Source organism: Pholcus phalangioides, unplaced genomic scaffold (assembly GCF_987345545.1).
Source record: "Pholcus phalangioides strain wild (caught in Gottingen) unplaced genomic scaffold, Ppha-v1.0 ptg000011l_1, whole genome shotgun sequence".
Lineage (NCBI taxonomy): Eukaryota > Metazoa > Arthropoda > Arachnida > Araneae > Pholcidae > Pholcus > Pholcus phalangioides.
Window position 1 is genome coordinate 20,185,539 of NW_028301604.1, and position 13,088 is coordinate 20,198,626.

Here is a 13,088-nt window from a genome sequence, read left to right on the forward strand (position 1 = left end):
AAATTTTTAAGGAGAGGTTGAGGGATGTTGTCCTATTTGCCTTCAAGATGATTTTGAGTTCCTGTATGGTTTGAGGAGGGTTATGTCTTTGAGCATGTCTACAGAGTGCATCCCAGACATGCTTTATGGGATTTAGGTCCAGCGAATATATAAGCCATGGCATGAGCTCAATATCTTCCTTTTCTAGTGTCATCCATTTCTTCTGTCCTATGCAGACAGGTATTGTTATCCGTGAATCAAAAAGTCTCGACAAACTGCACTGCAGAAAAGATGGACATGACCAAGGAGAATCTCGTTGCAATACTGCAGTGATTTTACGATACCTTTATCGAGTTCTTCAGTACAAAAATGTGACCACCTTGGACACTAATGCACATTTGTCATCTGTTGTGCATGTTGTTCACTAAATTGTTGATGAGAGCTAGGGGATTTTGTCCCATTCATCCTTCAAGGCGATTTTGAGATCTTGTATGGTTTGAGGAAAATTACGTCTTCGAGCAACATGTCTGCTGTGTGCTGGAGGCCGTGTGGGAGGATCACCACACCTAAATACGATAGATACGCCAGTCTAGTGGCAAAGAGACAGAAATTCCGCTTCTAGCCACATAGCAGCAGACTTTGCTAATGCTACTGGTACTCGCATATATGCGAGAATCATTTTTTGGCAATTGAATAATTTTGGATATGTGCATGGAATACTGTAAAATGCATTACGCTACAAGCACATCATCATCGAGAAAGATTAGTTGGTGTAATGAGCAGAGATGCCATTGACATGCTATAACGCACCAAATAGACGTAATTTCAGAAAAGGATGCATAAAAATTTTGTTAACGCCTCATCCGGGACACATTCTTTCCTAGTTCTAAGAAGAAAAAAGTAGAGAGAAAAACCTCCCTAACTTTTTTCCCTCTCTTCTTTTTACCATGTATCATGATCGCGTGAGCTTGAAAAAGTGGTGTTACTCTTTTGTACACTGTACTATATTGATATACACGTGGGTTGTTGACGAATAAGATGAGGGATATCTTGTTGCTTCCCTGAATGAGGGACCATGTAGTTGTCAAATTTTGGAGTTTTTATTTCTCTGCGGATTTTCTCCCTTCTGGTCACATACCGGAAATTACTGTACTTTTGCAGCTATCTGTCAGCATTCAAAGACAGCGTCTATACAGCGTAAATTCGCCTTGTTTCTACAATATTGCAAATGCACATTTTTTTCAAATCGTAAAGGATGCCCGTTCAAATTGTAAATCTTTCCCGAGATTATGGGAAAAAAACCGAATTTGTAAAAACTTGACCTCGAATATCCGCAGTTTTGTCATGTAGCTGCTATGTGGTAGTCACCATTTCGCATCGCGAAAATCACGGGTGTGTACTCAGAATCAGCTTTTGGAGGGGCACAAGGATCTAATTCTTCACAGAAAGTTTGGGTCATTTGGGTCACTAACACTCGAAAATAATTTAAAATCAAGAGATAGTATAAAAGAAATTATTTTATTTTAATATTTTAATTCTCTACAAAAATATTTTTAATTTTTGATCTTCCGTGGGGTGGGGTGGTGGGGCTGAAGAGGCTCCTTATAACCCCCAAATTTTGTTTTCGGTGGAAATCCGGGTTTGAACCCGCGACTGAGCAATGGTAATCGGCTAAAAATGTGATTTTCTAAGATTTTCAAATTTTAAGTTGGCTATTCCTTTGAAAAAAAACTTCTGGTTTCCACGGCGATCAGACAGACCTAAAACACAAATATGTATACATTAAACTTCAAATGCATGCATTACCAGTTTGGAGGATAGATGCAGGGCCACAACTGGGAGATGGAGGGACAGACGGGTCTAGTATCCCAGGCTCTGTCTGGACTAGAGGGGAGCACCAAATTCACTCTTTATAACTGCTTCTTCTACACTACATGGGTGTGCCAAAATGTGTGCTTGCCCCGTTTGAGAAAGTATCTATTTGCGGTGCTAGGTAGATGGCACTACATACTGAACACAAAACACACCAAATGCTGGGCATACACACATAAGCAGACTGTTAAACTTCTCCAACACAAATCTCACATAGCTCCCATATTCAGGTGTGAAAATATGTGGCAGTTAAATGGCGACAGATAAGAGTGGTGGACCATCAGGGAGGGAAAATAAAATTTGCTTTAAATTTGATTAGAAGATATTGTGAAAGTACTAAGACTTTTTTAACAAAATGTAAAATCAATCAGAAGGGAATTTATAGATTGATTTATTAGTAAATATATAAATGTGTAAATCCAACTCTTAATTAAAATGGATCCTGATTATAACGTTTTTTAAAAAACCGTCATAAAAATGTTGTAAATAGGAAAACACTTTAAATGGGAAATCTTAATGAGAATTACTTAGAGTTGAGACCCCAAAAATAAGTCGTACTGAGTGGGAAACGTTCTAAATGGGAGAAACGTTATAAGCGGGATCAACTGTATATTTGTTTTAGATTTATTACATGTGCAGAATTCCATACGTTAAATTCTCAGTGCTAATGAGCTTCTTTGCAAGCTTTTCCTACTAGTAGACAATGAAAGTAAATGAACCTTTGGATAGAACACATGTTTTTAGAAAAGAATTATATTTGATTCACTGATACCTTCTTCTCGTACCCAGAACATGGCCCACTGCTCAGTCTCAACGAAGAAATATAAGCAGGTGATCAAAGACCTGGGGCATGCTGGAAGAAAATTCATAGAGATACCAGTGAATTATGGAGGGGGACATAATTTTTTTCAAGATAAATTTTTTTTGAGAGGGAATCACTTTCACTTAAAAAGGACCCAGATTTTTCGAATAACCTGGACCCAGGTAAATTAGAGTACAGCACATCTCTGAATGAGCATATTCATTGGGATTAGCAACAGTGGTCCAGAGTCATGGTCTCTGAGGAACCGTGCTTCTGCATCAACAGTGATTCTGGACACCAGCTACTGTGGCGGGGGCAGGAAACACGCTACCATCAGGAGAATGTCTAGGGAATTGTTCTCTATGATTGAGGAGTAATGGTGTGGGCAGGTATCATGTACAATGGAAGAACTCTGCTTCATATCTTTGATGAAGGTATCGTAAAATTACTGCATTATTGCACCAATATTCTCCTTGGTCATGTCTACCTTTTCCGCAGTGCAGTTGGTCCAGACTTTTGGTTCATGGATGACAATATCCGTCCACATAGGACAAAAGACGTGGATGGTACACAAGAAAGGGAAGATATTGAGCGCATGCCATGACTTGTATATTCACTGGACCTAAATCCCATAGAGGATACCTGGGATGCACTCTGTAGACATGCTCAAAGACACAACCCTCCTCAAACCATACAGGAACTCAAAATTGCCTTGAAGGACGAATAGGACAACATCCCTCAACCTCTCCTCACAATTTGGTGGACAGTATGTAATTTTTTTGTCACACGTTACTACTTTGTTTAAAAAAAAACAACTAGGTGTTTCTATTTAAGGAGAGCAGAGAGGTTCAAACTTGCAGTCCATGCTTCATTTTTTGTTCAGTGTGAGCTCTTGGAAAAACCCACTTATCAAGCTTCTAGACTTTACCAAGTACTTGCAAGTGATGAAAAATTGTCCAATAATGAACGTCTAATTTCTCAGCCATAACTCCTAGAGTTTGGTGAAGGTCAGGCTACAATGGTTTGACATTATTGACTCTGCTGGTACTAATTGTCCATGTAGTGCATTTTCTGTGCCATATTCCCTGATCAGAATTTTTGTAATCATAGCTAAATGGTTCTTTCGCTTATAGTGTCTTGTCCTAATGCTTTGTTTGTGTTCTGTGCTGATTTTGCTGTGTTCTGGTCAAGTTTGATGTCAAAAATAAAAAGTATCAATATTCACATACCATAACATTCAGCTTGCATGTTGTAGCTATACAATCATGCTAATACAATCAAACAGTATAGAACATGCACGTTCTAAGCATTTCTCGAGGTGACCCTAGCAAGTGGACAAACCAATCCAAACTATTCAATTAGATCAGTGGTTGCTGACCTTTTGTGTTCCATGAACCTTCTATGCCTATAAAAAGAAGCCCACAAACCCTCTTAGCGTATAAAATGAAGCCCACGAACCCTCTTAGCCTATAAAATGAAGCCCACAGACACTTTTACAAAATAATATTAATTTACATATAAAACAATTGTTTTTGCATTCATTTGCATTGTAAAATATTCAGTTAACTGTTTTCTTATCTAATCTCATCGACTCCCAAAACCTCTCCGTGGGCTCTTGGTCAAGAACCACTCAGGTATGGGATTGCTGTTAACTCTTTTCGGAACAGTTTTGGAGCAGTAAATTTGATGTTTCAGAACAGGAATCTATGAATTCAGGGCAATGGAATCCCTCAAAGAAGTGTCCTTGGCCCCATTATTTTTTCACTTTTTAGCAATAAACTTGATCAGGGAATCAATGGGATTGTGAGCGAATTCGCAGATAATTTAAAACTTATGGGGTAAGTTGGGAATCAAAGCGATAGGGAGTTGTTGAAGAACAACATAAATAGGATTGCAGCATGGGCAAATGAATGGAGCATAACATTTAGCATTGACAAGTGCATAGTCATTCACTTTGGTTCGAATAACCCATGTTTCTTTTAAGAGTTGAATGGTGGTAGAATTCCTGATAAAGTTAGGATCACCGATTTTGAAATTCTCACTGACTAATGGCTTAGGTTTACTGAACATTCTTCCACAATGGTCGAGAAAAAAAAAAAGATCGGTTTTATTCAAAAAAGGCCTCTTTGCGTTTCCTTAGTCATTCTTCTGCTTTTTTTGGGGGCTTAGTTTATCCTGTCATGGAGTATGCTGTATGGTTTTGGGGACCATTTCTACAAAGGGACATAGAATTGGTAGAAGGTGTATAGAGAAGAGCTACACATGCTCTTGTTGGTACATGGGGCTCGAGCTACGAAGAGAGACTTAATTTTTTTAAATATGCTTACATTAGAAGAACACAGGTGTTGATGGAGATAAGATGTGTTTAAAATTTTCAACGAGATGGATAGGATGGAACATGAGTGTCAATCGACTACTTCAACAAGGGTAATATCGATACCTGTGCTGATTGGTAAGGGGCAATTCAAGGTTGTGGTGTTGCAGGGAATTTTTTCTAATATGGTTGTGAATGAATGGAATACTTTATCTTAGGGGTAGTAAATTCCCTCACAATTGACACATTCAAAAAGTAGTACAATAAACATATTTGGAAAAATCAAGAAGCTACTTGTACTTAGATAAAATAACCATAATTTTTTATGAGCAGTGTATTTTATTTTCATGTGCATTTGTTTTCTCATGATAATTGCTCTTACTTTGGGTTGCTGTATTTCAGTTATATTTGACATTCATATTTTTTATGGGCATCCATTTTGAGCCACATTGTTGGGTATTTTGCTTGTTGTAGCCTTTTCATTTGTAATAGTTTCCTGTACAATGTATGAGGTAAAAATATATTTTCTACCTTTTTCTAGAATTTTTTATTGTTTTCTTTCAGTATTGTCTTCCTATAATTAATATTTTGAATTCAAATTAGAAATGAAAATTTAATTGCATAACTTTTTATAAACACCCATGCATTATCAAATAAAATCAATTAGCAGTCCTTCTAGTGGAAAAATAAAGGAATTACTGCATAGGCGGAGAGACTTGGAAGTCTGGGGGGGGGGCACGATGATGATGTCAATTCATATATACATTAGATCAGTTGACTCCACCTTTGATGCTGGGGGGGGGGGGAACAATGGCCCTGTATCTCCGCCCATGAATTACTGAATCTAACTTGATAAGAAATCAAGATAGGAAAAAAAAGTTAGTTATAAACTTGCAGAGAGAATGTCGCAAAATATGATGCATCACCTCCAAGAAAGATGTAGGTGGTGTAGATTGTCACAGAATTTTCCTACAATTAGGCTTGTTTTTAAGAAAATATTTTGAAGATTTGGGGTTACTTTATTTGAGGTGCAATAGAAATTTTTTCCTGCTCTACATGTTTGATATATTAAATAAACATATAAAACTTCAAAAATATTACTATTACAGTAAACCTTTCTTAACGGTCACCTCTCTTTTATGGATAAATAATAATTACTCTTTTTTTAAAATTTCTTTAACTTCTTTAACAACCCACTCATTTACGGTCATCCTTCTTTTACAAATGAATTTTTGTCCTGCTGGTGTCCCCAAAAGAGGAGTTTTATTGTACTTTATAATATATGTCGTAGGGAGAAGTATGTAATTTGTATTAAGCAAGTTTGTATTAATTAGGTTAGTCTGCATTAGATTTCATAGTGTATATTAACATTTTATTTCACTTGAATTAATACCAAAAATGTTATTACAAAGGGTTTCCCAGATAAGAATCTAGTTGAAAAAAAGTCTTTTTTTCCATTAGATTCTCATTTTAAAATTTTCTCCCATCATTAACGTTATTGAAAAGTAGCAAATTAGGTAAGCAGGATATTTTAAGCAAGAATATTTTACATGAATTGGCTTTGTAAATGATAATCAACTCCTGATCATGTGTGTTTCCTATCTTGTGTTTGAGAGCTTGCATCTCTGAGATGCATGGCATATATGGTAGTTTTCAATTCTTATTTATCAGTATAGGCTTCTTCAGACATTAAGTCTCATTACTGAAAGATAAAGCCTGAGAGAAGGATGAATTGATTAGCACTGCATATGCATGAGATACTGTGTTCAACATAGAGTTAGTAGGGAAAAGTTCAACACAAATTGATGGCCTAGTGTGAAAACCTTGTCAATTTGCTTCAATTAAAAAAACAAACAAACATGCAGACACCCTACTGTAACTGCTGGTATGAATTACACGGTTTCAATTTTAGTGATACATGTTGCTACGTACATTAGTGTTGATGTGCTTTGTCTGGTTGATAAGATACAAGATATACTTCCTGTAGACACAAAAACCTTATTTTCAGAAAAAAATTGAGATACCTGTTGTACACTAGGCCATCAAAATAGAATTTTTGTATCAACTTAATTTCATATTTACTTCATTTATGAGGTAAAATTATAAAAGAAAAGAAAATACATCAATAGTAGTCTGTATGATAAAATGTTTATGACCATCCCATCGAACAGACAGCACAATTTTTTTAGCACCACTTCTGTGAGTTTCTCGCACAAGATAATCTCCTTCATTTATTAGTAATCTCACTACTTCATCTCTAGGCAGAACACCATGGAACCAATCTTCATCTTGAAGACTATCGTAGGAGGGATTAAGGCTTGCCTAATGGAATGTAAAAAAAAAACCATTCAGCAAAATTATCAAGTTATATTTAGAGCATGAAAAAAACCAATGTAATCATGTTATATCCAAGGCTAACTAGGACTGAAAAAGGAATTATGAGGTGGCACTGAAGGTCAGTATTCATTTATTGAGAGAGTAGTTAAAGAGAGAGGAGGAAGTTGACATGACACTCGACTATGAGGTTTTGTTATAGCAGGCAGAGTTGTGTTTTTTTATATTTTTTGTAATTGTTTTTTAATTAAAAAAAAATTAATATGCCTCAGCTGCTACAATACCTTCAAAGTTTTTTTACTCTTAAAACACTTCCAACTTTTTATTTACATAAGAAGTAAATAAAAAAAAGATTGACATATTTTTTTAGTAAATAATTAAGTTTTTTCCCGTATTTTTATATCTTTATTTCTCAAACCAATTATTTTAACTGGTTAATCAAAAAGTTTTGATCAATTAAGTTTAGTTATTAATCAGTAATCTTTAAATGACAACTGTTTATAACAAACATAGCATTGGTAACTACATATGAGGGGTTGAGAGTCGAAGTGGTCCAAGTCACTAAAGTACAACTTTTCATGACGAAACATTCTTTCCTGAATGCTCTCAAACAATCAGTGTTCCTTGAAATGCTTTTTTGCTTGTAAGACACTTTAGAAAAAGGACCAATGTAACTTATTGCATTGATAAAATAGTTATATGTATGGTAATAGCAGTAAATTTTAAGGAATGAATGACTCAGACCACTTTGATATTAAACAAAACTGGTGTATCATTGAGTAAAAAGCAAGTATGTGTTTGCAAAATGTTTCAAAACAAGTTATAAAGCTAAGTTCTTTGTTGATTTATAACATCGCTAATTTTTACTATTATTGCTAAGGAACAATAATTTTATTTCATTCATAAAAATTTCTCTTCTTCATTTGGAAGAAAGTTAACATCTTCTGTAGCATTGAAACTTTTTATGTTCTTAAAATATCGATGGTGCATAGGAGGAATGTACTTCAGCAGAAAAAGCATGTCTCGTTTCTTCAGTGCATTTATAATGCATGGCTCTTTGTAGAGTAGCTCTTGCTCAGGAAGTTGCATTAAGGGCGACCTTTGGTCAACTTTGGTCATACATCCAAGGTATACATCTGCATCCAGCCTAGTCTTGCATGTAATCTGAAAGGGCTTATCCTTTTCATACTGAAGCCACTGAATTGAGTGCTGCTGAACAACTTCTTTATCTATGTTTTTGGATCTCCAGACAATAGCTTTTTTTTAGTGGTTCTGTCGAAAAAAAAAATCTTCAGCTGTCATCTTAACTACAAAAAATTTATTATTTTTCCTGGCAGATGCTATAGCACTATACCAATCATCAGGCAAGTAGATAGGCTTGCCTTCAGCAGAAAGTTCAATTAAACCAAAGTCTTAATCTAGGCAATGAATGACTAGAAACCATGAACTTTTGTTATACAGCATCCACACAAGTACTGGCTCGTACTAGTTTCATTAACGATAGGACAACTTTTATATTCCTATTTTGCCGTGTTTACATGTATCACTGTATATTACAATGTGGTTATGAGTAGCTGCAAGCAATGTAATATGATTGGCAATGCAAGAGGCAATTTCCCAAGAACCTCTTGATGCCATGATGCCATACGTACAATTCATTCATACCATTCATCCCAAACGTATGTAACAGCTTGGCCAGTGGCAAGGTCATACAAGCCTAAATTGTAGCAGTACATGTTACAACAATTAATAAGCATCTGAAACAAAGTTTTGGAAATGAAAGTGCTTTTTGGAGATCCATACTGATTGCTGATCTGATTATCTGATCTTTATGATCTTGTGAAAGCTCTGCATCAGCTTTTAAAACTGATCTAGCTTTTTCAGCTTTGGCTAGGTGAGTGTTATGTTCAATTTCTAACTCTGCCTTTTGTTGTGAATCGTTTTTAACACGTTTGTACTTGTTACAAGTTTTATGTCTTAAAGCCTTGTATAATTCATCATTAGTCAAATACCTTTTCTTTGACATGGTTGTTGAGACTGAATTTCCACAACAATGCTTAGTACCAATGTGGTCTAATCTGACTAAGACCACTTTAATCTCAACAATTTCTAGGTTTCATTAAGTAAACAAATTAAGAGGTACTACCAGTTGAAATAAAATGGAAGTACAATTTTGACCACTTTTATACCTAATAGAAAAAATATGATCATATGTCTGTAAGTGGTTAAGTCATTTCTGTAAAAAAATGACTCAAACCCCTTTGATTCTCAACCCCTCATTGAAATTTAATTTTATTAATTTCAGTAGGACAAATACAAAAAGGATTAAAAATTGAGGCTACACACTGGAAGCACTTTAATATACTAAACTCTCTGATAAGTCCTGGAATTTCTTTGCTTGAAATATTTTCCCTTTATTAGAAAATCAGTTATTTTAGGTTGATTTTGAAACTAGTTTCAATTTTCATGATGCTGCTTGTGCACCTTAGAAACCATATGAAAATCTCTCTTAATCCTAAATGGGACTGAAAGGAATGAGAAAACTGTTGTCTACAGTGGGTACAATAAAGTTTGGCATTATCTGAAATTTTCAAAGAAGAATTAAGTTTTCTATGATAAAACTAATATTGGAATTGAAAGGAACATAAAATTGTGAGAATTTGACCACCAATTATTATTGCTGACAATACAATGAAAAGGGTAAAGGTATAACTAACATGCATCTGTTCACACATCTCAGAAATCATTCCCTGCCCCTACTTGCTGAATCATCATTATTTGTGTTAAACTTGTTATCTGTGTATGAGTAGTATCAAAGCCTCCTAGACGCTACAAGCCATAATGTATCACTCCACTGAGGCTGTGACGTCAAAATCCGGGTTTATAGCATGGCCATTTTGATTTTTTTTCCTGACCTCACACCAGGTGCAGTTAAAATCGTATTTAATTCAAATTTCTCATGGTTTTTGATTTAGTTTAAAATTCACTTGTTATTGTTTTATTCTTCAAGTTATTTTATATCTCAGCTGCTGGAATTTTGACTTAATAATCAATGTGAAGTTGAGAGAAATTCGCTATTCATCTGATGAAAGACTTGTAAACATTAGGGCAAGTTGCTTTTCAAACAATTCAATCAATGTGTCTGAAATTTTTATTTTTGCAGACGTAATTGCCGTATTAGCGTAATTTATTTCAAGAGTAGGATATTTTACAATTTATAACGTGTCTAAATTTAATTTCCTTACTTGTGTGTTTGACAGAACTTTTTTTAATTTTTCTTATTTGAGGACATTTTTTCATTACCCTAAGAACTATAATTGAAGCAAATTTTTAAGATCTAATGAAAATTTTTTTAATCAAATTTTTAAAAAACCAAAAGCGATCCTTACAATTAAATGAAGGGATAATTTTGAATAAATTAAAATAGCTTGAGAAGCTAATTTGTACTTTAAAAACAGCATGACATTTAAATGTGTGTCCTCTCTGCGTAAGTATTCCTGTACTTCAATAAACTTATTGCCTTTATGCTGTATATATTGTAAACACACATCTGTGACATTTTACATTTTCTTTGTAGATGCCACAACGCTGTTGTATTCCTGGCTGCAGGAAAAACTACAACGAGGAAATATACACTAATGTACACTGCTGGCCACCCAAATTGCAACACCAAGAAAGACAAGAGATATCGCAACAATATTTATTTTGTAGATAACATGTTGACCAAGCATCAAATGATTAAATTTATAGACTTCTGTGAAGTGTGGTTCCTGCCAAAATCAGTAGCCAGAGTAGCCGCCATTGTTGGAGATCACCGCTGCCACACGCCTCGGCATTGATTCAAAGAGACTTTGGATGTGTTCTTGGGGTAAAGCAGACCAAGCAGCTTCCACGCGTTGCCAAAGTTGATCTGGTGTGGCAGCTGGGGATGTAATCTGGGTCAATCGTTGAGCAACCATGGACCACATGTTTTCTATCGGCGAAAGATCCGGAGAGCGAGCTGGCCAGGGAAGCAATTCAATCTGGCGATTGACGAAGAACCTTTGGACAATGCGTGCCACGTGTGGTCGCGCATTATCCTTTTGAAATATGGCTGTGGGCAAGCCCTGAAGGTAAGGAAGGACAACTGGCTCCAACACCTCGGAGATGTAGCGCTGGCTTTTTAAAGTACCGGCAATGCGTACTAGAGGAGTGCGAGAGTGATATCCAATACCGCCCCATACCATAATACCCAGTGCAGGACCAGTGTGGCGGTGCATAACGCAGCTGTTCAGCATCCTCTCTCCCCGGTGTCTCCAGACTCGAATCCGACCATCGTGGTGTTGCAGACAGAAGCGTGACTCGTCAGTAAAGACAATTTCATTCCATTGTGCCGTCCACATCCTTCTTTCATCGCACCATTGGCGGCGGAGACGTCTGTGGTTCTGCATCAAGGGTAGACGAAGCAATGGACGTCTTGCGGACAGACCACTCTGCTGCAAACGGCGTCGAATGGTACGCGCAGACACTGGATGATGCGGTACAGACTGAATGTGCTGTGCTATGGTTCGTGATGTGGCTGAGCGATCCATCACTGCCATACGCACAATACGCCTGTCATCACGTGAAGTGGTGCACTGAGGTGGATGCGATCGAACACGTCGGTCCGTCGTACCCTCCTGCATCCAACGATCACATATCCGCATTACAGTTGTTTGGTTTCGTCCAACACGACTACCAATTTCCCTGAAAGATAATCCACAATCTCGGTAGGCCACTATCCTTCCTCTGTTGAACTCGGATACTTGATCAAAAGATGATCGCTGTTTTCTATGAGGCATAATTGATCGTTTTTTTGAAAAAACCACAAGAAAAACACAATTGCCGTACTTCAAATCGTCCAAATCTCCAAGCCTTAAATAGCGCTTTGAAGTGGCGCCACAGGCGCGCGCGATGTGCGTCTGCGCTGAAATTCTAATCATTTGCATATCTCACCTCCGCTAATGCATGTTGTAAATTTCATATTATTTGCATGCTTCCTTCAGGGTGTTGCAGCAGTGTACGGTGGCCAGCAGTGTATTTACCTTCCTGGAAAATTCTGAAAGAAAATCTAAGTGGGAGAAGCTGATACATCATGATGATTTCAAGAGCACAAATGAATCTGTTGTGTGCATCAAACACTTTGAGGAAAAATTCATAGAAAGAAACCATCGAACAACTCGACCAGATGGAGCTCTCCTCGTTGCACCACGGAAAAATTCAGTATTATCACTCGAGGCATATCTCACTATCTTTCTCAAACAACCGTCTTATTTGACTACTAAATTACTATCAAAATGAAAGACCCCAAAGGAAAGAAATAGAGAAATTACTGACGGAGAGGAAAAACACTTTGAAGAATGATTCAACTCTGATAAAATCAGGAATTTCCAAGAATTTAAAACTGGCTTTGGGAGTAGTCTAGACAAATCATAGTTAATGTTATCTGATGTAAACAACATTTACTTGGAGAAAGCAGACTTAAGTGATGCACCATCACTTGCTATTTCAGTTAAAATATCCGAAGATTTAACTGTCACTGTGTGGCAATGAAGTACCTGAAAGAACTTGACCATGGTGTTTTGTTGTGGCTGAATAACTTCACAGCTAATGTATGTGTTTTCAGAATTTTTCAAACTTGTATCGCATCAAAGTATGAGGAATGGTTTCAAAAAGCAAACAATCAACAATATTTACTCCGTGAACTTTCCAAATAAAAATAACTGGATGAAGGGACACTGTTTGAAGGCATTTGTCACTGCAATAAGT

General features: G+C 36.4%; 1 protein-coding gene across 4 annotated transcripts in view; it reads right to left on the reverse strand.

The window, feature by feature from the left end:
- Window positions 1-13,088, reverse strand: part of FER (tyrosine-protein kinase Fer) — a 132,500-nt gene that overhangs the window by 36,494 nt on the left and 82,918 nt on the right. For all 4 annotated transcript variants that reach the window (XM_089239241.1, XM_089239243.1, XM_089239242.1 and 1 more), the window contains one exon: window positions 7,089-7,289. In XM_089239241.1, coding sequence (XP_089095367.1) covers window positions 7,089-7,289 — 201 coding nt within the window. The remainder of the gene's footprint in view (window positions 1-7,088; window positions 7,290-13,088) is intronic.